Genomic DNA, 22565 nt, shown 5'->3' on the forward strand with positions numbered 1-22565 from the left:
ACGCAGTAACTCTCTCTATATATGTATATTATTAGTTATAATATATATATTTATAAATTCTGAGCTGAGAGGCTGTAGTGAAGCACCTCAGACAGTTCACAAAGTAATGAGTGTGGTTGTGTTACAATAAACCCTCAAGTTCAAGCTTAGGCTGAAGCCTGCTACTTGCTCACCTCTGAACTCAATGATCCTTTCCATAAACCCATTTGAAAGACACAAAGGCAAAGCATATACATCTGCCCATGCCCATCTCACCTCCTGCGCTCCTGTCTACCGGGAAGCATGGCTGCTCGAGGAGAATTTCAGAAACACCAGCAAGTGAAGGAGAAACAGAGTCAAGAGCAGGAAGTAGAGTTGGGTACCTGATAACACAGACTGTGCTAAGAGCTGAAGCCTATCATCCCCTGTCACGTGATAACACCCTAGGGGAAATGCTCTTAGTTATTCCAATTTCCCAGAAGGGAAAGCAAGGCTCCCAGCAACTAAAAGTCTCTCCAAAATCAGACTGAACGTTACCAGTCTGACACAGGTCTATACAGCAGCTACAAAATCCATACTCTATGTCCTACTCCCCCTCCACCGCCCCTCCGCAAAGGACAATTGGCAATGTCCTAAGAGAAACTAAATGGACTGCAGAATTAGAGGCATGATGTTATGATCCGGTCCATTAAACTGATCTTTCAGATGTGGCCTAGTTTACCTTTGCTGAATTTCAAAATGCCTCACAACAAAGAGCCTTTCTTTTCTCAAGCACACATTTTAAGCTTCATTTATACCTCCAAGTATAAACCAAGAGTGAGACTACCAGAGTCCATACCAGCCTAAACAGTGGAAAGTCAACAGACACCAAGTCCCCCTGTCTCCTGCCCTTCCTGTATCTATCGGCAAATACTGAACAGCATCTCTGATGAACCCCACATCTTCTTTACAAGAGAACCATGAGACCCCCCCACACACACACACACACACATGAAAGAACCACTCTAATATCCTTGGGGAAGTGGTTTCAATGTGTGAGGACTGCATACAGGATGAGCATCCCAACTCAAAAGTTCCAAACTTTTAGAGTACTGACATTGTGTACAAGTGGAAGATTCCACATTCAATCTTAGGAGGTGGGTGTCAGTCAAACTCTAAATATAATTGTATAAAACCACCTTTGGATTTTAGGTCTGTGATACAGACACAATACCCTGTTCAGCCTTGGGCTCCATCCCTGAGACATTTTAATGTGTAAACATCTAACATTTGAAAGTCTGCTGGCCCCAAGAAGGCCAGGTGAGTTGCTCAGGCTGTCCAGGAGCCCCGTTTCCTTCCTCCTAATCCCCTTCTCCCCTTATTTTCATTACCCCTAGCAAGCGGCTTGAGAAACTCTTACAAACTGGCCATATCTGTCCCAAGGTTCTTGGGACTGCCCTATATGAACTCAGGGGGTGGAGTTGGGGGGGGGTACTAAAATAAGAATTGACAAACTACAGCCTATGAACATTATCCAGCTGTCTTTCTGTTCTTGCACAGCCCATAAGGACAAATGCTTCTGAAGACTTGAAAATACTCAGTTTAAAAACAAATAAATTCAACAGAAAGTATTTCCTTATGACATGAAAATTATGAAGACTCAAGTTCCAGTACTCATGAACGATTTCATCACAACATATCCAGGCTTTGCCGGGCCACCCAGGGCTGCTCTGATGCTGGGGATGGGGGCTGCAGCAAAGACTGCATCCTGAAAAGTCTAGAATGTTTATGATCTAGATCTTTCCCGATAAGTGTAAGTATTGCAAGCCCTAAACCTCAACTATCAGCCTTCAGCTGGTGGCCGAACCCAAACCCAGACACATATACTCTAACACCTAAGAGATGGCAGGGCCCAGAGAGGCAAGGACATCAATAACGGCCCCTCTCCTGAGTAATGGGAGAACTTTTGCTTCCTCACTGCCATTTGCAAGGATGCCCTGTAACTTCCAATTTCCTGCCTAAGTGCATTATTATTCTAAATTGATGAACTGTAAATAACAGGCCCACTTTACGCCTCTTCATGACTGATACCACAGCCACAGAGTACACAATGATAAATTTTCTTTGCATGTCTTGGCAAGAAGCTGTATGTATGTAACTTTGGCCTCCATCTCCCAATTTCCTTCATTTATCAGAAAACAGTGACAAAAGGCTCTAATTAGATAATTCTAATCACAAAGAAGGAGGTGTGATGGAAGACTTCACCATCACTGTCTAGGAGCAACCAAACAAAACAAATTTGGCCATTCTCCCTGCAGGGGCAGGAGATTTATCAGTAGACAAAAGAATGCGAACCGCCAACAGATAAGGGGTAATTAAAGATCAGGCCTATAAATTTTACACTGACATAAATTTAACAAGATTTGCAGGTGGAAATTGGGGATTGAAAAGGAAGCCTTGATTCTGAAGAGAATCGCAGTTCCATATGCAACAACACTGCATAATACATAGATTTATTATGAAGAATAATACCCGTGCCTCCAAGCTCTTTCAAACAAGGAATTTGAATTATTCAGTACCACAGTAATTTCAAAGTGGTCTGTCTTCTTCAAGTATTCCTCCTTAATTTGCTATGATCCGTTTTCCATAAATTTTGAGTTTTAACGTCTCTTTTAAAAATAACAATCCACATAGTTCATTTTTTTAGTTAGGTGAAGGGAGCATAATCCAGAACGGTCTGTACATGCAAGAAAATTATTTCTGATGAAATATGCACTGAAATGATTAACACTGCTCTCTCACTTCACTGTCTCAAGGGTGCAAAGTAAAACTGGACTTGGTGCACACCAGAGAGCAGCAATAACCTCAACCAACAGGACTTGGAAATGAAGCTGCACTTCGTGGATGACGGCTGAGAAACCCCGCAGGCTATCAGATGCGTTACAATACTTAGCGCACATGAAGGGTCACCATAGCACCCTAAAAGCAACACTCTGTCACTCAATGAATTACAAGTCCATGACTCGTTAACAAGAAAGTTTCAGGGACAAACATGTTGGGGACGGGTGCAGATGGGGAAAACATGGGAGGATCAGGCTCCAACATGTCATCTTTTAACAAAGCAAAAATTGCTTCAACAAACAATTATCAGGTGAAATCCTGATTCTTCTTTTTTTTTAAACCCTTCCAGGGCACTAACCAATTAGCTGGACTCACCCGAGTATGCCCAGTAGGGGTCTCCGGACGCCTTGCGCCTGCGGATCTGCACGGAGCTGCTCTGCCTGCTCTCCTGCAGGGCCCCCACATAGCCTTCAGTCAATGCTGGAAGAGAGGGAGAACACAGTCAGTCATCATGCTTGGGTGGACACGAGGCCCAGGAAAGATGTCCCGCCACGAACAGCAGTAGTAGTCACAGAAGTACGGGCCTTAGGTGCTATCCAAAGAGAACCTCAGTTTTGCCTTGTTGTGCGGTGCTTGTGCCTGTAATCCCAACATTCGGCTGAGGCAGGAGGATTGCTTCCCGTCCTAGGCTGGCTGAACTACAAAGAGCCCTGACTCAAAAGAGCAACAAACTATAGGAATGCCCAAGCAAGACATCAACACGTGTACTGTTCATATTAATAACACCTACGTGATTTGTGTTTGAATTTAGGTTGCGATCTGTTTGGTTGTTCTGTTTTGAGACAGTGTCACTCCATAGCCCAAAGTGACCTGCAAGTGACCTTGTAGATCAGGCTAGCCTCAAATTCCCATCCAGCCTCCTACTTACCCCATCCCCTCTGCTGGATTAAAGGTGTACCCCAGCCAGACCTTCACTAGGTACCTGCTCTACATAATATTATTTGGTCTGCACAAGCGTGGACACAAGGGTCTTAGGGATAAGAGATAAGCCTCAAGCAAGGGAATGACTTTCACTTGCCTAGGGTCCAACCAAATTTGAGGCAAAATGTGTGCTTTGGATTCTAACTACAGGGACAAACGTGTGCTCTGGGTATAAACAGCCACCCGGGCACTTGTGCTCATCACTGGGTTTGCCTTATGTAGGAGGGATTTCAGGTGCAGACACACTTGCTGGGCCCCAGCACCACAAAAAGCACATAGCAGAACTGAGAGCCAAATAAATGCATGGAAACCGTGGCCACTGTCCCCCAAAGCCAGCCCATGCACTGGAGACCCCTCAGATGAACACCCATCTTCCACACCCTTGGGCCCACAGACGGCAGAGGACACAATCTTCCACTGCCAATGCTCAGAAAGAAGTACTGCACACTGGTGACACTTCTGAAAACTCAAGAGGAATCCAGTCCACCTGAAAAAAGCACAAGATTCTCTACCACGATGGAGAGTTTCTACGTGCCCACTCCAGCATTCAAAACTCTCCCCACCCACAACCTCCATCTTCTCCATCAGATGCAAATTGCTTCTAGTGATGCGCCTACCCCTGAATGCACAGATGTGTGCAAGGGCAAATATCACAAGTGCCCAGATTACAAAACAATACATACCACCCACCTACATTAATATTCAAATGCACCCAAACAAAATCAAGTCTGCTTAGAGGGAGCGAAGAAACTGGTTAGGAGAAACGTACATCTCTGAGATGAGGCCAGCGACAGAAACTACAGGACATTTTCTGTTCTGATGAGTCCGCAATGAGGGCAAGAGGCACTAGCTTTGATGAGAATGTGGCAGCCACTAAGAAATGTCACAACAGCGAGAACTAGTTTAAGACCTGCCACAGGGCTGCAACAGAGATGCCCTGAGCAGAGCCTGTAGAGGAGGTGTGAATGGAAGGAACTACACAGGCCCGTTTCAAAAGGAAATGTGATGTCATTTCCATTCGCTCACTCGTTCTGAATTACAAAGTAAAAAAATGTAAATTGCTGCTCACTGTCGTGTGCACTGAAAACGCGGCCCCTCACCATCCCCCGCACCCTTTAATTCTGAGTCTACAGGTCTCACCCACGATGGAAACTACAGCATCCCCTCTCCTGCGTTCTCGTGTTTCCCTCACGCCGGACAGTCAGTCCACTTCTGGTGCAATGGTAAGTACTTTGATGTGCACTTGCTTACTGTGCTTCACATAATGCCCCAAAGCCCCTTCTCGTTGTATCAGTACAATGAGTACAGCAGCATCTTCCGAGTCTTTGGGGGTTTGTAGTATTATCTCAGTTTCCTTGTTTGTAAAATAAGAGCCCTAGCGGAGATTTCAGATGACAACAGGACTTACCGTGAGCAGAGCACCTAGCTCAGCTCCAAGCACAACAGAGCAAATGATATGGGAATTTACTCTTACTAACTGCCCTCTTGCTGGATGCAGAAGAACTTGCAGGAAGTTAATTATCTAGAAGCATAGAGGTGTGACCAATGGATTGGTGGACTATCTCAACTGTAACCCACAAAGCTGATTTTTGGTTTGTGTTTATTGAAAAACAAGGTCTCATATAGCTCAAGATGGCCCCAAACCTTTGGTGTCCTTGATGCCACACCTCCAGTTTTGGGATTACAAGTGTGTACTTCAACATACCCAGCTTCTTGGGTAATGGAGGATAAACTTTGTGCATGCTAGATAAGCGCTCACCCCCTGAGCTCATTCTCAGGCCTCCAGTCAGTTGACTTCTCGTCTCACCCTCCTTTCTCTCTCCATAAATGATGTCTGAGCTCACTAGGGAATGGTTTCTCAGAGCTTGTTCTGGCTGTTTATTGGGTTCACAGACCATTTTTTATTTTCTTCTGCTCCAACAAACTCTACAAAATTTAAATTGAACTGTTTTAGAGATGCTTTCCCTCAGCACCATCATAATAGGAATTTGCTCGAAAGTCACTGTTTCAGTAGTAGTCATGGCCCCTCTATCTACCCACGGCTATCCAGGCACCTTTATCCCTCCCTGTACATGGTTTGCCCTTCTTTGACTTAAGCCAGAGTCCTGATGTAGCAGCACCCTGAAAAGCCCTGGGATGAAATCAAGCAAAGGGTATCAGCCAGTCTTCTCTGCTTATGCAAGTGATAGACTTAGGCCCGTGAGGATGTTGGGACCTGGTCCCCAAAGCAAAGGGTGGGGTGGAGTGAGGGTCAGGTATGGGGTTAGCAGAAGCTACAATGATGTCAAAACCTGGAGCCAAGCCAGGAGGCAGACTACACAGATCAATTCTCTTGGCGGCACTAAGCCCCGGCCGGTACCAACTAGAAGTTAGCCCCGAACGAGGCGCAAAGAAGCGATGACAGTGTCGCCTGTGCAAACGGTCCTGCTGTGACAATGTCTGTAAACACTCGCTTCCACTTTGATCATCAACTACATTATCTACGAATGGTCATTGTTGTAAAAGATTATCAACCCAAGGATAAATTCTTTTAAAATAGAAATCACAAATAAATGACATAAACTTTCCTTGTGCTTTGAAATTCAAATTAAATTGTTTTGGAGTAGGACCCAAATAATAACTTTTTAAATGTCCTAGATGATTATACATACACACATACACATACACATACACATACACACACACACACACACACACACACACACACACACACATATATATATATATATATATATATATATATAGAGAGAGAGAGAGAGAGAGAGAGAGAGAGAGAGAGAGAGAACCAAAAGTCACCTCCTGCCTCCACTGCCTCACTTTTAAGACCACTGCTCACCTACCAGAAAGAGCAAACACTGAAAACACACAGCAGGATGGGAAGGCCCTGAGAACCCAACAGGCAGGTCTCTGGAAAGGAGATTTGGACCTGAGCAGGGAAGCAAAGCACTCTCTCACTGGGCACCATGTTCTTTCCAACAGATGAGCTGCTCGTTAAAAGTAACTGTATTTACTTCCTTTCCACTGTATCAGTTGTGTTGTTCCTTGTCCCACCCCCAGATAAGGGCAGACTCGTGTATTGACAGCACCAGTATAAACTAAGGAAGACAGTCTAAAGCCCTCACCTCAAATATCTTTCAATCAAAGACAAGGTCATTTTCAAATATATTTTTAACTATTTAATATCAGTCAAAAATGTATATAGTATATATAAAACAACTTAATATTTTATTGAAGGAGCAGAGACTTGCAAATAGTAACAGTCTGTGGTTCCCAAGTAAAGCTACAGAGTCAGCACACCAAATTTAATCAATTTTAATACTCCGTCCTCTCCTCAGCTCCAACAGCCGAGCAGCAGCAGTATGGTATGCTATGGTATGGCTATGAATCATGCTATTGATTTTCAATATCTTCTGTGCAGAAAATTAAATTATGCAAATGCATGCCTTTACGGATCCTTACCTTAATGTGAAATTGCGTACTTGCTTATGTCAGCAACTTAATTACAGAATTAAAAATAGAGCATGCTTATGAAAATGTGTGGTTTCACTCTTCAGAACAGACAATACGTGTAAATCTGCCTATGGTTATCGTTTGAATAACAAGGAGGAGGATATGGTGTTCTGCAAACATAAACTAGCAAGTTCTGCAAGCAAGCCCCTATGGTTTGTGGATATGAAGTCATCTGTCAGCTCAAAGCCTAGGAGGGCCTTTTGTCCTGTTATATATGATGTTCCAAATGTTGAACAGTTGTATACAACCCCGAAAAGCCCAGTGGTATCCACAGATACACATATTTCTGAGTGAGGTCAACTCTAATGTCATTTTAAGCAACACATACATATCCCCAGTTGTGGAGCACACCTTGGCAGGATGAATTTCAAACTCAAGCAGTTTCCAGAGTCCTGACTATATAACAATCAAGTGGGTTTAGGAGGTACAAATCCAGCTACTCCGACCATCCCAGTCTACCAGTCCTGACAAGATGAAAGTGGAGATTTAAAAACCAACAATATTAACTAGCCAATGATGCTTACATCTCACTCAGCAGGAGGAATCTTAAGTTAACTTGGTTGCTAGGCAGAGAGCCAGATGAGTGGCAGGCATTTTCATCAGGGAGTTTTCAGACTCTATCTCCTCTCAGAACTTCTATAGAACCTAACTAAATTTCCAGCCTAAAGTAAAAAAGACAAAAATCTTTCAGACCCAAAGGCCCAATCCTTTCCTATAAAAATACCCTATGAGTTACCTATTACTGAAGACTTCAATGAAACAGTTTCCTGTGTGCATGATTTAATTTCCCAGAGCTACTGGACACAGTTTGTAAGAATAAATGCTTGTACTGTGGGAATATAAAGGCAGATGTGTTACCCATCTCCTTAACTGCATCTTTAGGAGGCTTCCCAGTTAATGAACTTGGAAGTTTCATTAACTCCCCTGTGTTTATTTGTGTATGAACATTTTTCCTTGAAAAAGCTCTCAACTTGTTAAGTAACATTTTGACATAGATAACTTTTAATTTTTAGTTTGCTTTCGTGTGTGTGTGTGTGTGTGTGTGTGTGTGTGTGTATGCATGCATGCATGCATGCATGCATGCATGCGTGCACCATGCATATGCAGGTGCCCACAGCGGCCAGAAGGAGGGAGTATCATAATCCTTTAGAGTCAGAGTTATGATAAGCAGTTGTGAACCACCAGACTTGGATGCTGGGAACCACACTCGGGTCCTCTGCAAGAGTTGTGAGCAGTATTAACCACCATCTCTCTAGCCCCAAACGTTTTCTTAAGTTTCACTGTTAGAGAGAAGCAAGTGTCTCTAAGACTATAAGAAATAGGAATCAAGTTGGGTGTGGTGGCTAGCACCTTTAATCCCAGCACTTGGGAGGCAGAGCTAGGTAAATCTCTGTGATTCCAGACCAGTAGATTTACAGTCCCAGCCCAGCCAGTGCAACACAGTGAGATCCTGCTTTAAAAATAGGAAGGGAGAGAGGGGAGAGAGGGAGTGAGGGAGGAAGGGTCAAGTTGTCATATACAGATACATTTCTTCCCAAATTATAAAGGCATGACTAAAAGTACATGGCACAGGATGTCTTCTTTTCTGGTGACACAAGCATCATTTGCATATGCAAAGCAGTCCAACTGCATACTCATTTGTAATGAGAAATGGAAGTCTGAGATGCTCACCAAGGAAGGAAGGATTTCAGAGGAGCTATTGCTTACTTCTGCAACACATGTTGTCTTCCCTGCTTGAACCAGTACTGTCTGTCTACTTCATCTCTGCTAAGTCATGATCTGACATAACCTGACATGAAGTCAAAACCCTCTCTCTCTCTCTCTCTCTCTCTCTCTCTCTCTCTCTCTCTCTCTCTCTCTCTCTCACACACACACACACACACACACACACACACACAAAGGTTTGCATGTTGGAGGCTTCTTCCCTAACTAACCCTGCAATCCAATCTTACAGAGGTGACACTCACTTCATCAATGGTTGGAACTAAGCATGACTTTATAGCTACATGGACTAGCAGGAAGTGGAGACTGACTGAACTTTGTAGGTCTGTGGGAGACATGCTTTTGATAGGAATCTTGTGTCTCCAACTTCTGCTCTCCCTTCTTCCTGGATGCCATGAAGTGAGTGACTTTGCCCTTCCAATACAAGGTTTCTCTCCTCACAGCCCAGGAAAAAGAGAGTCAGCTGCCCATGGACTAAAACCTCTGAAGCCACAATCAAATCTTTATTCCTTTCAAATTTTGTCCCAGATATCTGTCACAACAATGAAAAATTAACTAATACCATTATTGGTCACATAAGAAACAAAGCAGTAAGCCAGGCGGTGGTGGCGGCGGCGGCGCACGCCTTTAATCCCAGCACTCGGGAGGCAGAGGCAGGCGGATCTCTGTGAGTTCGAGGCCAGCCTGGTCTACAGAGTGAGATCCAGGACAGCCTCCAAAGCTACACAGAGAAACCCTGTCTCGAGAAAAAAAGAAAAGAAACAAAGCAGTAGAAACTAATTTGGTTTGTGATAAGAACATCCCAAATTCCTTCTGAAACATGCTTATGCACCTAGTACAAGGTACAAGAAGGTATTTTTCCCTACCTAGATGCCTAGTTCGAGGGTATTCCAAAGGATGTGGGGTCTGGGAAAAGATCCTAATTTCTATTCAAAATTGAAAACATCACACCAAAGTACCCGTGGTTTGCCCATACACAACGAAAATTACATAGGATGATGGGTAGAACAAGCATGAGCAAGCCTAGACCTCCCCCAAGCCCCAAACAATAAGCCCACTGACGTTAAGAAACAGACCCTCTCATTTTCATGTGCAGAATGCATATTTTACAGTGGCAAACAAAGGGTTAAGCAGGCTGTTTATGTCTATTATAACTCCTCAGACAACAAACAAATTAAGGATCCCTCAAGGATGGTGAAATCAGGCACAATTTTCTCTAAATTTTAAAGAGCCTTTAAGAACATTAAACTCCACACAATAGTCTGAAATGAATATATCTTTATCTTTTTTGTGTCTACAATGAGCAAATGTATCAAATTATAGTTAAAAGTAATTAAATATTCTGATGAGTCTCACATTTCCTTTGTGCTACATTTCAATTAATTGTGGTAAAATGTACTTGGTGAGTGTCCCAAAAAGCAGAATCGAGGAGCATGTGCCTCTGAGCAGCTCTGGCACTGCAGACTGCTCTAGCTCTTGTGTGATGCTGTGGACTAACCTCAAATCAATGATTATGTTACAGCAGACTCTACTTCACCACATTCAAATGCACCTATTGTCCTCACTACAAAGAATTGTTTTTCAGTATCTAACATGATAAAGAGACCTAACATAGGGTGGCGGTTTCTCTTGAAGTAAAACAAACCATCAGAACTCAGGCAATCCTAGGGAATAAGAGATCCCAAGAGTGTTGGGTCCTACTGGGCAAAAGAGATTTAAAAAAAAAAAAAACAGCCTCATAAAACTAAAAAAGGTGGAGGAGCAAATCCTGAACAACTATGATATAACTTGATTCCAAAGGCAGAATCTGTTGTCTTTTAAATCATGACTAGAAAAATTAGAGCCACCCCCTCTGCTATAATTAACTCCACCATAGTTTTGGAAGTTCAGAAACTAAAAACACTTTCAAAAGGTCTGAGGCACACATGGCACACTTCAAAAGCTGGCTCTTCCCACAGCTTAATAACCCCTTGCAAAGAAAATCCAAAAGAGACAATTCCTTGTCACAAAGGCACAATCCTGAAAAAGAAAGACTGGGTTCTTGGCTTCAAAGACATCATGGTGCTGGTCAGAGGTGAACTGAACAGCACTCCAGGCCTGTTTTAGAATAATAAATGCTCTTTGGCTCCCAAAGAATTGAGTCTTGCAAGTCTGTAATATAAGAAATGAAGACTTGTCACAGGAAGTATCATGGACACATTCAATGCAACACAGAGGTACACTGCTTTTACCACTGTGGTATATCTTTATAAAACTTTAGTGATCCACAAAATCAAAAACGCAACCGTTTACACAGTGGTGGCCACGAAGCGGAGCAGCCCTCCACCTAGATGTTTCATTTTATCAGGTGTGTGTGTCCGTCCATCTAGTGTGGGAAAACTCAGGAAAGAACTCCAATACCCACGCATTTCTAATTCTAACGGGAGTTTATTCCCAACATCAGCAACAAGATGTATGGAGAGCAGGCACAAGAGAAGGGCTCTGATAACCTAGCTTATCGCCCCTCCATTCCACTCGACCATTTTCCCTTCTGAAACAGTGCCCTCGTGGCCATCTGGGTTTACAGTCACAGCCCAGTCCATCAGAAGCTACTTACTAAGTAACCTATTGCCTATGAAGCAGGCACTATTTAAAAATTATCACTACAGTGGCTCATGGAGCTGATGCAGTGGAAATCTGTGGTCTATGAATAATTATTCCAAAAAGCTATGTACCTTGTCCGAGCATAGACAGCCTGAGGCAGATACTATTCTCGGGTCTTCAGAGGTGACACTGTTCTACAATTCTTGTTTTCTTTTTCCTCTGCCTAGTGCTGGACATGGACCCAGGGCCTCACCTGTCCTCGGCAAGAGCTCTACTATATCCCAGTTCTTGCAATTACCTTTCACAGAATTGCATTTGGGACACCATAAAGTATCTGAATTAATAGCAAGGCCATTTGCTCAAACTGAAAAAAAAAAAAAAAACTTCTACATGAGCCTCAAAAACTAAAAATGGAACCATTTCAAAAGAACTGAGCTGTCTAGGCTACTTTTCCTACCCTGTCGGCCACAAGGACAAAAGCATGCTTCTAATAGTACTTTGAAAATGTAGAGTGATTTTTCTAACATGCTGTGGAGAAGATCCAATTACAACTATACAAACATTACTTACTGCCTATAAAAAGAAAGTCACCCCATGCCAAATACAAATCAACATGGTTACAATGTGACTTTAGGGGGAAAAAATAAAGTGATATATTGGCTAATAAATTCTCTTCATTCCATTCTTTTGTTTAAAATGTATAATTCTTACTGCCTAATAGCTTTTCATTTATCAGAAATAATCTTTTTAACATGAGCTTTTTATATAGTCAAATTATCTATATGTACATACTGTTTGTGAGGTATTAAAATAGGTTTCAGACTGAGCAAAAAGTTCTATGAAGTTAAAAAAAATCTTACATGTAGCTTAGCACCCATTTGAAAATGACATTACATCCACTAACTCTAGCAAAATATGCCAACAGTAAGCAAGTAATTCACAGTTCTAGTACACAGTGATCACTGACCGCCACTATTGTTTAAATGCCTCCCAATTTTCATGTGTGTGGAAACTTAACCCCCAAGTTCATATAGTACTGGTATTAGGAAGTGAGACTGTTAGGAGGTAACTGGGTCATAAAAATCAGCCTTCATGAGTAGATTATCACAATCACCAGACATCAACAACAAATTCTTATCTGTCTCAGTCACCAGAAACAGAGCTAAATAAAACTTTATTCATTCTACACCATTCACTCTGTGGTATTCAGTTACAGCAACAGGAAGAAAATTAAAACAAGGAACCCCAAAATAACACATAACCACCAAGGTAACCACCACTAACAGCAGATTCCAAGCACAAAGCTGGACTTGATTTGAGGATCAGGTTCAGAGTGGGCTGCAACCATGACACCATAGGTCAACTGAAGCCACAGGTCAACACCATAGGTCAACTGAAGACAACATAGGTAGAACTCATTCACAACATCCCTTCTATTATCATCAGAGACTTGTGACTTCCAGGCCCAGTTACTAGACAGTGCATAGTCTTGTGTCCTCTTGGAACGTGACTTGGGAACACAGGAAAGCAAGTATAAAGACACACAACACACTACCATGGAAAACACAGAGGAAAATACTCTTGGAATAGTTAGAGAACAAGTATTTTAATTCAGAGCATTCGGAGAAAGAGGGGTGGAACCTGAGATTGGATGACATCACGCAGAGGCATGCAGAGAGATAAAGAACCATGGAAATGGCCGGGCGGTGGTGGCGCACGCCTTTAATCCCAGCACTTGGGAGGCAGAGCCAGGTGGATCTCTGTGAGTTCGAGGCCAGCCTGGGCTACCAAGTGAGCTCCAGGAAAGGCGCAAAGCTACACAGAGAAACCCTGTCTCGAAAAACCAAAAAAAAAAAAAAAAAAAAAAAAAAAAAGAACCATGGAAATGAAGGTCATGAAGAGGCTGGTTGTGGGGCCCAGGGAGACTGGCTTACTGGGTGCAGGTGCTGCTGTGCAGGCAGGAGGACTTACATTCAAATCCCAGCACCCTCATAAAACAGTGAGAATGACAATGCATGCCAATAATCTCAGTGCAAGGAACCAGGTGGAGGCAGGAGGATTCCTGGGACTTGTTGGCCAGCTCCAGGTTAAGTGAGAGACTCTGTCTCAAGGAAATTAAAAGGGGGGAAGGGGAATTACAGAGCAAGATACCCCACATCTTCCACTGGCCTCTACAGATGTGCACACCAGTACAATCCTGCCTCCCCCCCCCCCAACACACACATAAGAATATGTAGACACACAAGAGTCCAGTTTGGCTAAAATCCGGGAAGTTAGGGGGTGGGGAGACATAAGGTTAAGCAGGCAGGATTCCTGTAAGACCTAAGGAAGATTGAGAAGGGAAGGGGAACTCACAAGTGGCAACCTGTGGTGTCTTGCAGGAGATCGCCTGTGTTAAGACAACCTGTGGTGTCTTGCAGGAGATCGCCTGTGTTAAGCAATCTCAGGTCTTTTGTACTCAGGTTTGTATTGCATCTCAGGCAGCCACTGCTATGATCTCATTTCAAGGCACTTTTACAGATGTGAACTGAAATGATGACTCTGCTATACCGGAAATAGAGTAGAGGTAGGTGGGCTTGAGTACTAGCAGAACTCACCACCCAGCCTCTCGACGGATCACAATACTAAGTGTGTACCAGCAATTGAGGGCTATGAAGTTCTACAGAAGCACACTCATGGAGATACACACTCATTTGAACAAATGCAGCCCCAACTGGTTTTTAACTTTACTTAGCTTCTCTTTTCTATCAACTCACCATTACCCTTTTCACCTGAGCGGAGACAGGTTAAAAAAAGAACTGCTGAGAACCTAGGATATGCTTTGGCGGCAAGCTGCTTGCCTAGCACGCAGAGACCCTGACTCTGATATCTACTACCACAAAAGAAAATAAACTCGCCTGCATATCACCATTTTGAAGGTGATGGGCACCAGTGCAGAAAAACCTATTGATAAAGAGAAGTGAGAGAGAAAGAAGCAGCAACAGAGGCAGAGGCTTCGTGGGCGAAGGCGCCTACCACCCGGACCACCTGACTTCCAACCCCTGGACCCACACAGTGGAAGGAAGGACACACAACTCCTCCAAATCATCCTCCGGCTCCTCAACACACCGAGACCCAAATATGCACATGTGTGCATATACATGCATGCATGTATGTGCGTGCACACACACGTACTTTCCAATAAAAAAAATGGAAAGAAGCAATAATAACACCACTATATTTTTCTTAGTGATATATACTACAAAAAACTACAGCCTCTTACATCAAACTGCTTTGTAAACACATCTACATCCATAGACTAGTCAGGCACTTGGACCCCATCAGAGAAGTGTCTTGTAATAATAAAGAGTGACAGCTGTAGTGAGACTCAGTCAAAGAACAAATGGACAAGGAGACAAATATCCCAGGTGTGAGGGACCGTGCTGTGGGATGCTCTGTATGTTAAATGTGTTGCTCTGATTGGTTAATAAATAAAACACTGATTGGCCAGTAGCCAGGCAGAAAGTATAGGTGGGACAAAGAGAGAGGAGAATTCTGGGAACAGGAAGGCTGAGGGGAGGGACGCTGCCAGCCGCCAAGATGAGAAGCAGATGTTAAGATACCGGTAAGCCACGAGTCTCATGACAACTTATAGATTAATAGCAAGGGGTTAAATTAAGATGTAAGAACTAGATAGCTAGAAGCCTGCGCCATGAGGTCAAACAGTTTAAATAATATAAGAGTCTGTGTGTTTATTTTATAAGTGGGCTCCGGGACTAGCAGGGCTTGGCGGGAGCTGGAGAGAAACTCTCCAGTTAGAGGTGAAACTGTCCTGACGTGACCAGATGGCAGCCTGCTTAAGATCAAACCAGTCAACATTCCAGCATGGACTGGAGAGCTGCCCAGGAGCCCCCACCCCTTGTAAGCAGCTACTGGCAGTTGATGACCGCAAGGGGAGAAAGTCGATTCTCTTTAGGGGTGTGATCCCTGGTAGATGAACCACGATCCAGTAGATGGGCGTAGGCACCAACTGACTCCATGGTTGGATTTCAGTTTTGTTTTTAAAAAGGGGACATGATGTTGGGGACAGGGGTTTCTGGGAAGAGCTGAAGGGAGAATGGGGTGGATATAACTGAAATTTATTGTATACATATATAAAAGCACAAAGCATAAAAATATGTTTATAAAAAAAGACTATACCCTCATACAAGAAGAGTGCCAACCTGTGTGACATAGTCCAGAGGTCCAGAGCACACTGTGTAAATTCCACAGGAACAAGAGACAGGGCTTCTTTTTTCTTTTTTTCAAAGGTTTATTTTATGCTTATGTGTGTGCCTGAGTGTATATATGTGCACCATTAGCATGGAGGTGGCATGAGAGGCCAGAAGGACTCATTGGGCTCCCTGGAAATGGAGCTACAGGTGATGTGAGCTGTCACATGGGGTCTGGGAATTAAACCTAGATCCTCTTTAGAAACAAGAGTGCTCCTAACTGCTTACTGAGCCATCTCTCCAGCCCCAGAGTAAAGTTTTAAAAACCATTTTATCACTATTTAAACATGCCTAAGAGCATGGCCTTGGCCTCAATTCTGCCCCACTTAATTACTCAGGGTGGGTGGACCACTCTTCCAACATGATGTAAGCACATGGACAGAAAGCCATTTAGATAACTATTGATAAATGAGATCTTGATCATCATGAGAAGATGATCAAGATCTTATCTTTAGCAACAGCTCAACTTTGTGTGTAAGTCACACCCAAGAATCCAGGGACAAGGGCCAGAGAGATGTCTCAGTGGTGAAGAGTACTGACTGCTCTTCCAGAGGACCCCAATCAATTCCCAGCACCCACATATTTCCCAGCTCATAACTGTCTATAATCCCAGTTCCAGGGGACTCAACATCCATGGCAAAACACCAATGCACATTTAAAAAAAAAAAAAAGAACCCAGGGACAATAAGACGTCCTGCTAGGAGAAGGGTACATGGCCAACTGTAACAGATTCTCTTGGTCCACAGGACCATTTCTCCCTCCCAAAATTCTAATAAACATGCCCCTCATTGGCATCTTTTTATTCAACAGATGTTGATCGGTCTATGGCATTTAAAAGGACAATAAAAACCCAAGGAACTGATTAACATTGCCAGGAAACCACACTGGTGTTGCTAGTTAGAGCGACCCAAGGCTACAAGTTCATCTATGCTGTCTCCATGTTCTGTTAAGTTGGCATCCATTCCAGCAAGAATGAGGCTGGTTTTGTTCTCTTCGAACACAGCAAAAAAATCACCCAGAGAACTGCCTTGCATTCTGCTTTGCATGAAAGGGAGTTATTAACTTGAAATAACACAATACAACTCTCAAGGAAAATAATTTTAAAAGAGCTATTAGAATCTGAAATAAAATGATTTAATTAAAAAAAAACTGTAACCACATAAAATTTTTTTGCCAGATCACATCAAGATGGCTAAAGTACTTATCATTCAATCTGTTTAAATAGCTGTAATAGCAATTTCTTGAATAATTAAAATGAGGAGAAATTCTCTCTCTCTTTCTCTCTCTCTCTCTCTCTCTCTCTCTCTCTCTCTCTGTTGGGGGGGTCAGAGGGAGTATTTAAGCAAATGTCATTTTTCAATGAGGAAATGGCAGTGGTTGGGGACAGGGATTATTTCACGTTTCATCTCTTCGTTCTACTTTCTGTAAAACCTCCAGCTCAGACCAATTATACTGCAGGACCCATCCAGAGTCAAAGGGAAAAGCAGTTCATGGTTTGCAAAGCTCAAACCCCAAATTCAAAGTTTCAGTTCAATATTCCCCCATACCTTTTTGTATTCGAAAATCTAAGAAGAGCCAATTTCTAGTAAAGGTGTCCACTTGGAATTGAAGTAGTTTTATAAGGCTGGGATCTAGTCAATCAAACTGAGGTTGGAGGGGAAACAGGCTCCTTTCTAAAATAAAAAGACTAGTGTCGAAAAAACAAACTATGTCTTCGGGGGCTTCGCTATCAGGCAAAAAGGAGTCAAACAGATTGTGCCTTTGACTTCTGCACAGATGAGGAGGATGGGGCACAGGAGTCACGTGCTGCATTTGTTACAAACCGTGCGAGAAGCAGATGGGAAGATCCTGCTGCAGTGCCAACTCAGTTCCAGCCTGGTCTAGCGCGGTTCACCGCTACACACCACATCGCCGGTTCCAGCAAGGATGGGCTAAGTAAAGGCGACACCATGGAGAGTTTCATGGATGAAGAGAAGCCTCCACTTTTTCTTTTCTACTGGTCCAGTCATGTTCTGATTAATCCATTCTGTGACCGTCAAAAAATAGAACCTAAGACTACAGCAGGAGTTTTTTGGTTTTGTTTTTTATTTGGGGGGGGGGAGAGGGGGGAATGCAGATTTTAGGTTTTGCAGAAATGGAGTATGGCAGCGGGCAGTGGTGGTGCACACCTTTGATCCCAGCACTCAGGAGGCAGAGACAGCCTGGTCTACAGAGCAAGTTCCAGGACAGGCTCCAAAGCTACACAGAGAAACCCTGTCTCAGAAAAACAAATGAAAAAGAAAACAAGAAAGAAAGAAATGGAGTGTGACGTGTGAATTTTATGCACTATGGGATTGGGGACAGGCAACAACATTGAAATGCTCTAAGGGCGTGCTCTCCAGGGCTAGAGAGAGCTCTTACTGCACCGACTGTTCTTGCAGAGGACCTGGGCTGAGTTCCCAGCAGCTTACAGTCCTCCATCACAGCAGTCTGACTTCCTCCACACACGTGGTGCACATGCATAATCTCAGGCACACATGCACACTTAAAAGAATTTTAAAAACTGAACCAGAGAGCTATTATTCGAATAATTTCCAAAAGTGGAGGTTTAATTTAGCAGTAGATGCTTGCTTACTAGCATATACAAGACCTTGGGCTCGATTCTTAGCACTGTACACACTGTTTAATTTAAAATTTTTTAACTGTGTCTGGTGGTGCACACCTATAATCCCAGGACCTGGAGTCTGAGACAGGAGAATTGTGAGTAAAGGCTAGCCTGGGCTACATAGCAAACCACCTGCCTCGAAAGCAAATTTTAAATATGAACAAAGTAATTTACCCAAAGCAAAGAAAGCAATGTTTAATCCAGGATAAAATAGGACAATAGAAATGGTGAAAAGGGGGAGGTTGCCATTCATATTTGGAAAGAATCTTTTTAAGTTCCATTTCTTTGTCACAGAAGTAAAGGACTTCCTCAAAGTCTTCCTGCACTGACAGTGTCTGGTTAATACATCTTCTGATACTCAACACCATGGAATCAAAATCTAGAGGGACAAAACGAGCCTGCAGATCCTGGGTGCACCAACAGAGAGTGTGGTAACATCTACATTCCTTTCTTTATGATCCCTCAGTAGCTGAAGAAGCTGGCCCTGGGCCAGGAGCACACCCAGCAGATCTGATCTTCTGCTCACCAGACCTCAAGGGCAAAGCCTTTCATTCTTCTCAGGTAACAAGGAGGCCAGCGCAGCCCACAATGCTGAAGTTCCCTACCAACAGGACACTGCATGTGATGAGCTGCAGGAAGATGTGCCTCAGCTAGACAGGCAGAACTCCACGTTCGCTCCACAAGTCTAAAGAGTGTGTCGCTAAGACCTTTGAAAACATGTATAAACACCCAACCAAAAGGCCAACACTGGACAATTCACATATCCAGCCTCAAGCACTCCACGGCGCAGTAAGATGCCCAACCCTGTGTCCCACTAGAAACACATGTGGTTTTGACTGTCCTTTTCAGAGATTTCACACTGAATAAAAACACTTTCTGGCTGTACTAAATACACTATTATAAAAGTGATAATTCCTGAAAATCATTACAAGGCTTGCAGAAAATATTCTAACACTGCAGCCTACACAGGGAGGCATTATGCTAACGCCAACGAACTGCTGAGAAAACAATTCACTTTCCCTAAACAGAAGAAGAGAACGTTCCATGCGGGCATATGTTCACATTTCCACTGAGAAGTGGGGATGAGAGGCCTTTAGAATCGCACTGGCCCACACTGCAGCGGCTGTCCACATGGGCTTCGTGTAATAAGACACACTTCAGTTACCAAGTAAGGAAAAGGCGGTAGGACGTCTACCAAATGTGTGCCCTCACTGGGCGTTGGCACGGTCGTCTGAGGCGATGGTACAGCACTGGTGAAGTGTGAGGACCTCAGCTGAGAACCCCAGCACCCATGTAAGTGTGGGCAGGCATGACGGCGCACCCACAACCAACCCCAGCACTCCGGCCGTAGAAAGGGGGTCTCCAAGGCAGGCTGGCTAGGTACTGGAGCCAAGTCAGTGCGCTCCAGGTTCAGTTAGGGACCTTGGCTCAGTACAGAATGTGGAAAGCAATCAAAGACACTTGGTGGCACTCTGACCTCCACAAGTGCAAGCATGCACAAACACACTGATATTCTGAATACAGGAAAAAGATTGGGGTGCTGAGGGATCAAACTTGCCCTCGTGCAAGCAAAGCACGTACTCTGCTGCTCAGTTCACACTCGCCTCCTCGTACTTCTATTAGAGAATGGAACACAAGAAAGAAAGGTGAAGGAAGTAATGTATGGAATGTGTTGCTCTCGGCTGGTATAGGCAACCTTTTGACACTGCAGCCCCAGGTCATCTACAAAGTTCACACTCAAGAACTTCAAAATCTGGTGTGGTAGCACTGGCCTTTAATCCCAGCGCTTGGGAGGCAGAGACAGGTAGATATCTGTGAGCTTTTAGAATAGTCTACACAAGCAGTTTCAGGATACTCAAGGCTACATAGTGAGATCCTGTCTTTAAAATAAATGAATGAAGAAAGAAAGGGAGGGAGGGAGGGAGGGAGGGAGGGAGGGAGGGAGGGAGGAAGGGAGAGAGGGAGGGAGAGAGAGAGAGAGAGAGAGAGAGAGAGAGAGAGAGAGAGAGAGAGAAGAAATTGAATGAATGAATGAATGAATGAATGAATGAATGAATGAATGAATGAATGAATGAATGGTGTGATCCTATAAGTAAGTATATGGTTTTCTGTCTGGGGTTACACGTGGCTGGCAAGGCATAGGTGGACACACCTATTTGAACTTTGCATGGCTGTGAATGCCAGCTTTCACATCCTGTCCCTGACAAGTTTCTACTATGCTCCTGTGGAATCCCATCTTGTTATCTACCTACCTCATTCCAACAAATTCAAAGATTTCAACTAGTCTGTTTCTGCTCAATTCCTACTCAAGATATTACTATCTTGGGCTGAGGGTGGTATTTTTTATGCAGGTAAGTGGTTCCCTGGTGTTCTCATTGCATAAGCATTGAAAACAGAAGGCTCCTAAGTCCATCTGGAGGCCCCAACACCTTAGCTTGACATTGAAGAATGCAGCGGGATAGCGCTGAGCTAGAGGAAGAGAACTTGGAAGGACATACAGCACACATAGAGAGCAGCTTTACATATTACTACCAGTGAGACACATAACTAAATAACCAATATATTCCTCCTACAAATACAGATCATTCTGCAATAACCACAAACTTCCAGGTATCCGGACCTTAGGCATATCTCCTCAGTTTTCTTTATGATGTGATGAATTAGCAAAACTAAACATACCATCAAATCTCGACACTCTCATGGTGTCCAAGTCACAAAGCCCCACCTTAGTGTTGCCTTCTTCTAACTTTCTAAAAGAGAATGTGCCTTTGGGTTCAGCACTCCAAATGTCCAGGTCACTAGTTTCTGGCGTTATTGGAGCCAAGGGTGGTGGTGCACAGTCAGTACTTAAGACACGGAGGTGGGAGGACCCTGAGTTCACAACTAGGTTGGGCTACAGAAAAAGACCCTGTCTCCAAATAATAATGGCAATCTGAAATGCAATGTTGCGAATGAACCTCTAAGCATGCTTCTCATGAAAGGCTCCAGGGGGAAAAATACAGCTAACAAACCTCTAATCAGACCTAAGCAGTTAACAAAGGAGCAATATTCATCTGCTGAAATCTAGTCCATTGTTAATGGAACACACACACACACAAAAAAAAAAAATCAAAATTTTTCTCTACACAGCATCATTAGAGAATGACTAGAGATAAAAAGCATGTTCTGCATTTCTTTCTGGCCTGCATTTGAAGGTCACAGGATTCACAACAGATGTGGCCTGGTTTGAACCATAAAAGTCTGCATGGCTAATAACAGTCAGTGTAAGGCACAGCAGCTGAGGCTCTGAAGCCGCAACAGTTGGCGGCTCTGGCCCAGCAGGACGCGTTCCTGGTTCTGCCAGCACAGACTGCATCCCCTGCAGGCAAGCTGCGCGGGAAGAACCCAGCAGGCTACAGGGCCTGGGGTGTCACCGACCATTCTGTCAGAGAAATCACCTCGGACTAGGGAAGCCCAAGGCAAATCTACCTAAGGAGCAAAACTGGGGGGGGGGACCCACATTCATGCAATTCATGCAGCAAATGAAAAGAGAGGCTGCTGGCAGCATTCTTGGGACAGCAGACCTGATCAATAATCTTATTATCATACAACTAGGCATGGCCATGGTCAATTCCTTTTTTTAATAGCATTTATTGCTTTTCCTGATTATAGAAGCCATAAATATTTGCAGTAGAAGAATACTTAGGCAATGTACATTAATAAGCAGAGTACATTAAAGAGATGGGTAAGTACATAAAAAGCATAAGCAAGAAAATAAAAATAACTATAACCACTGTTCTCCTCTGTGCCAATAATCAATAGGCCTGAGATTTGAAGGGATGGAAGTCTCTCAGGGGAGGCTGTGAGAAGCTGGGCACTCTAGTGTCAGATGTGATCCAAGTCCCTGAGATGAGCACGCAGGGGATTCTAAGTAGAGACCCACCTGAGCTGCTTAGCAACCCAGTTCTTCCAAACAGGGGTCCGTGCTAATGTTTATAAAGCCCCAAATCAACAAAATAGAGATGTTTCTCATTTCCATGAAATTTAAAGTATTAGCACTAACCAGCCACCTAACTTCACCCAACCTCAACTGAGCG

General features: G+C 43.6%; 1 protein-coding gene across 2 annotated transcripts in view; it reads right to left on the reverse strand.

Moving 5' to 3' along the window:
- The window catches only part of Ptprg (protein tyrosine phosphatase receptor type G), a 703035-nt gene that overhangs the window by 519661 nt on the left and 160809 nt on the right, over positions 1-22565 (reverse strand). For both annotated transcript variants that reach the window (XM_015993986.3, XM_006975079.4), the window contains exon 2: positions 3175-3279. In XM_015993986.3, coding sequence (XP_015849472.1) covers positions 3175-3279 — 105 coding nt within the window. The remainder of the gene's footprint in view (positions 1-3174; positions 3280-22565) is intronic.

This window comes from Peromyscus maniculatus, chromosome 9 (assembly GCF_049852395.1).
Source record: "Peromyscus maniculatus bairdii isolate BWxNUB_F1_BW_parent chromosome 9, HU_Pman_BW_mat_3.1, whole genome shotgun sequence".
NCBI lineage: Eukaryota > Metazoa > Chordata > Mammalia > Rodentia > Cricetidae > Peromyscus > Peromyscus maniculatus.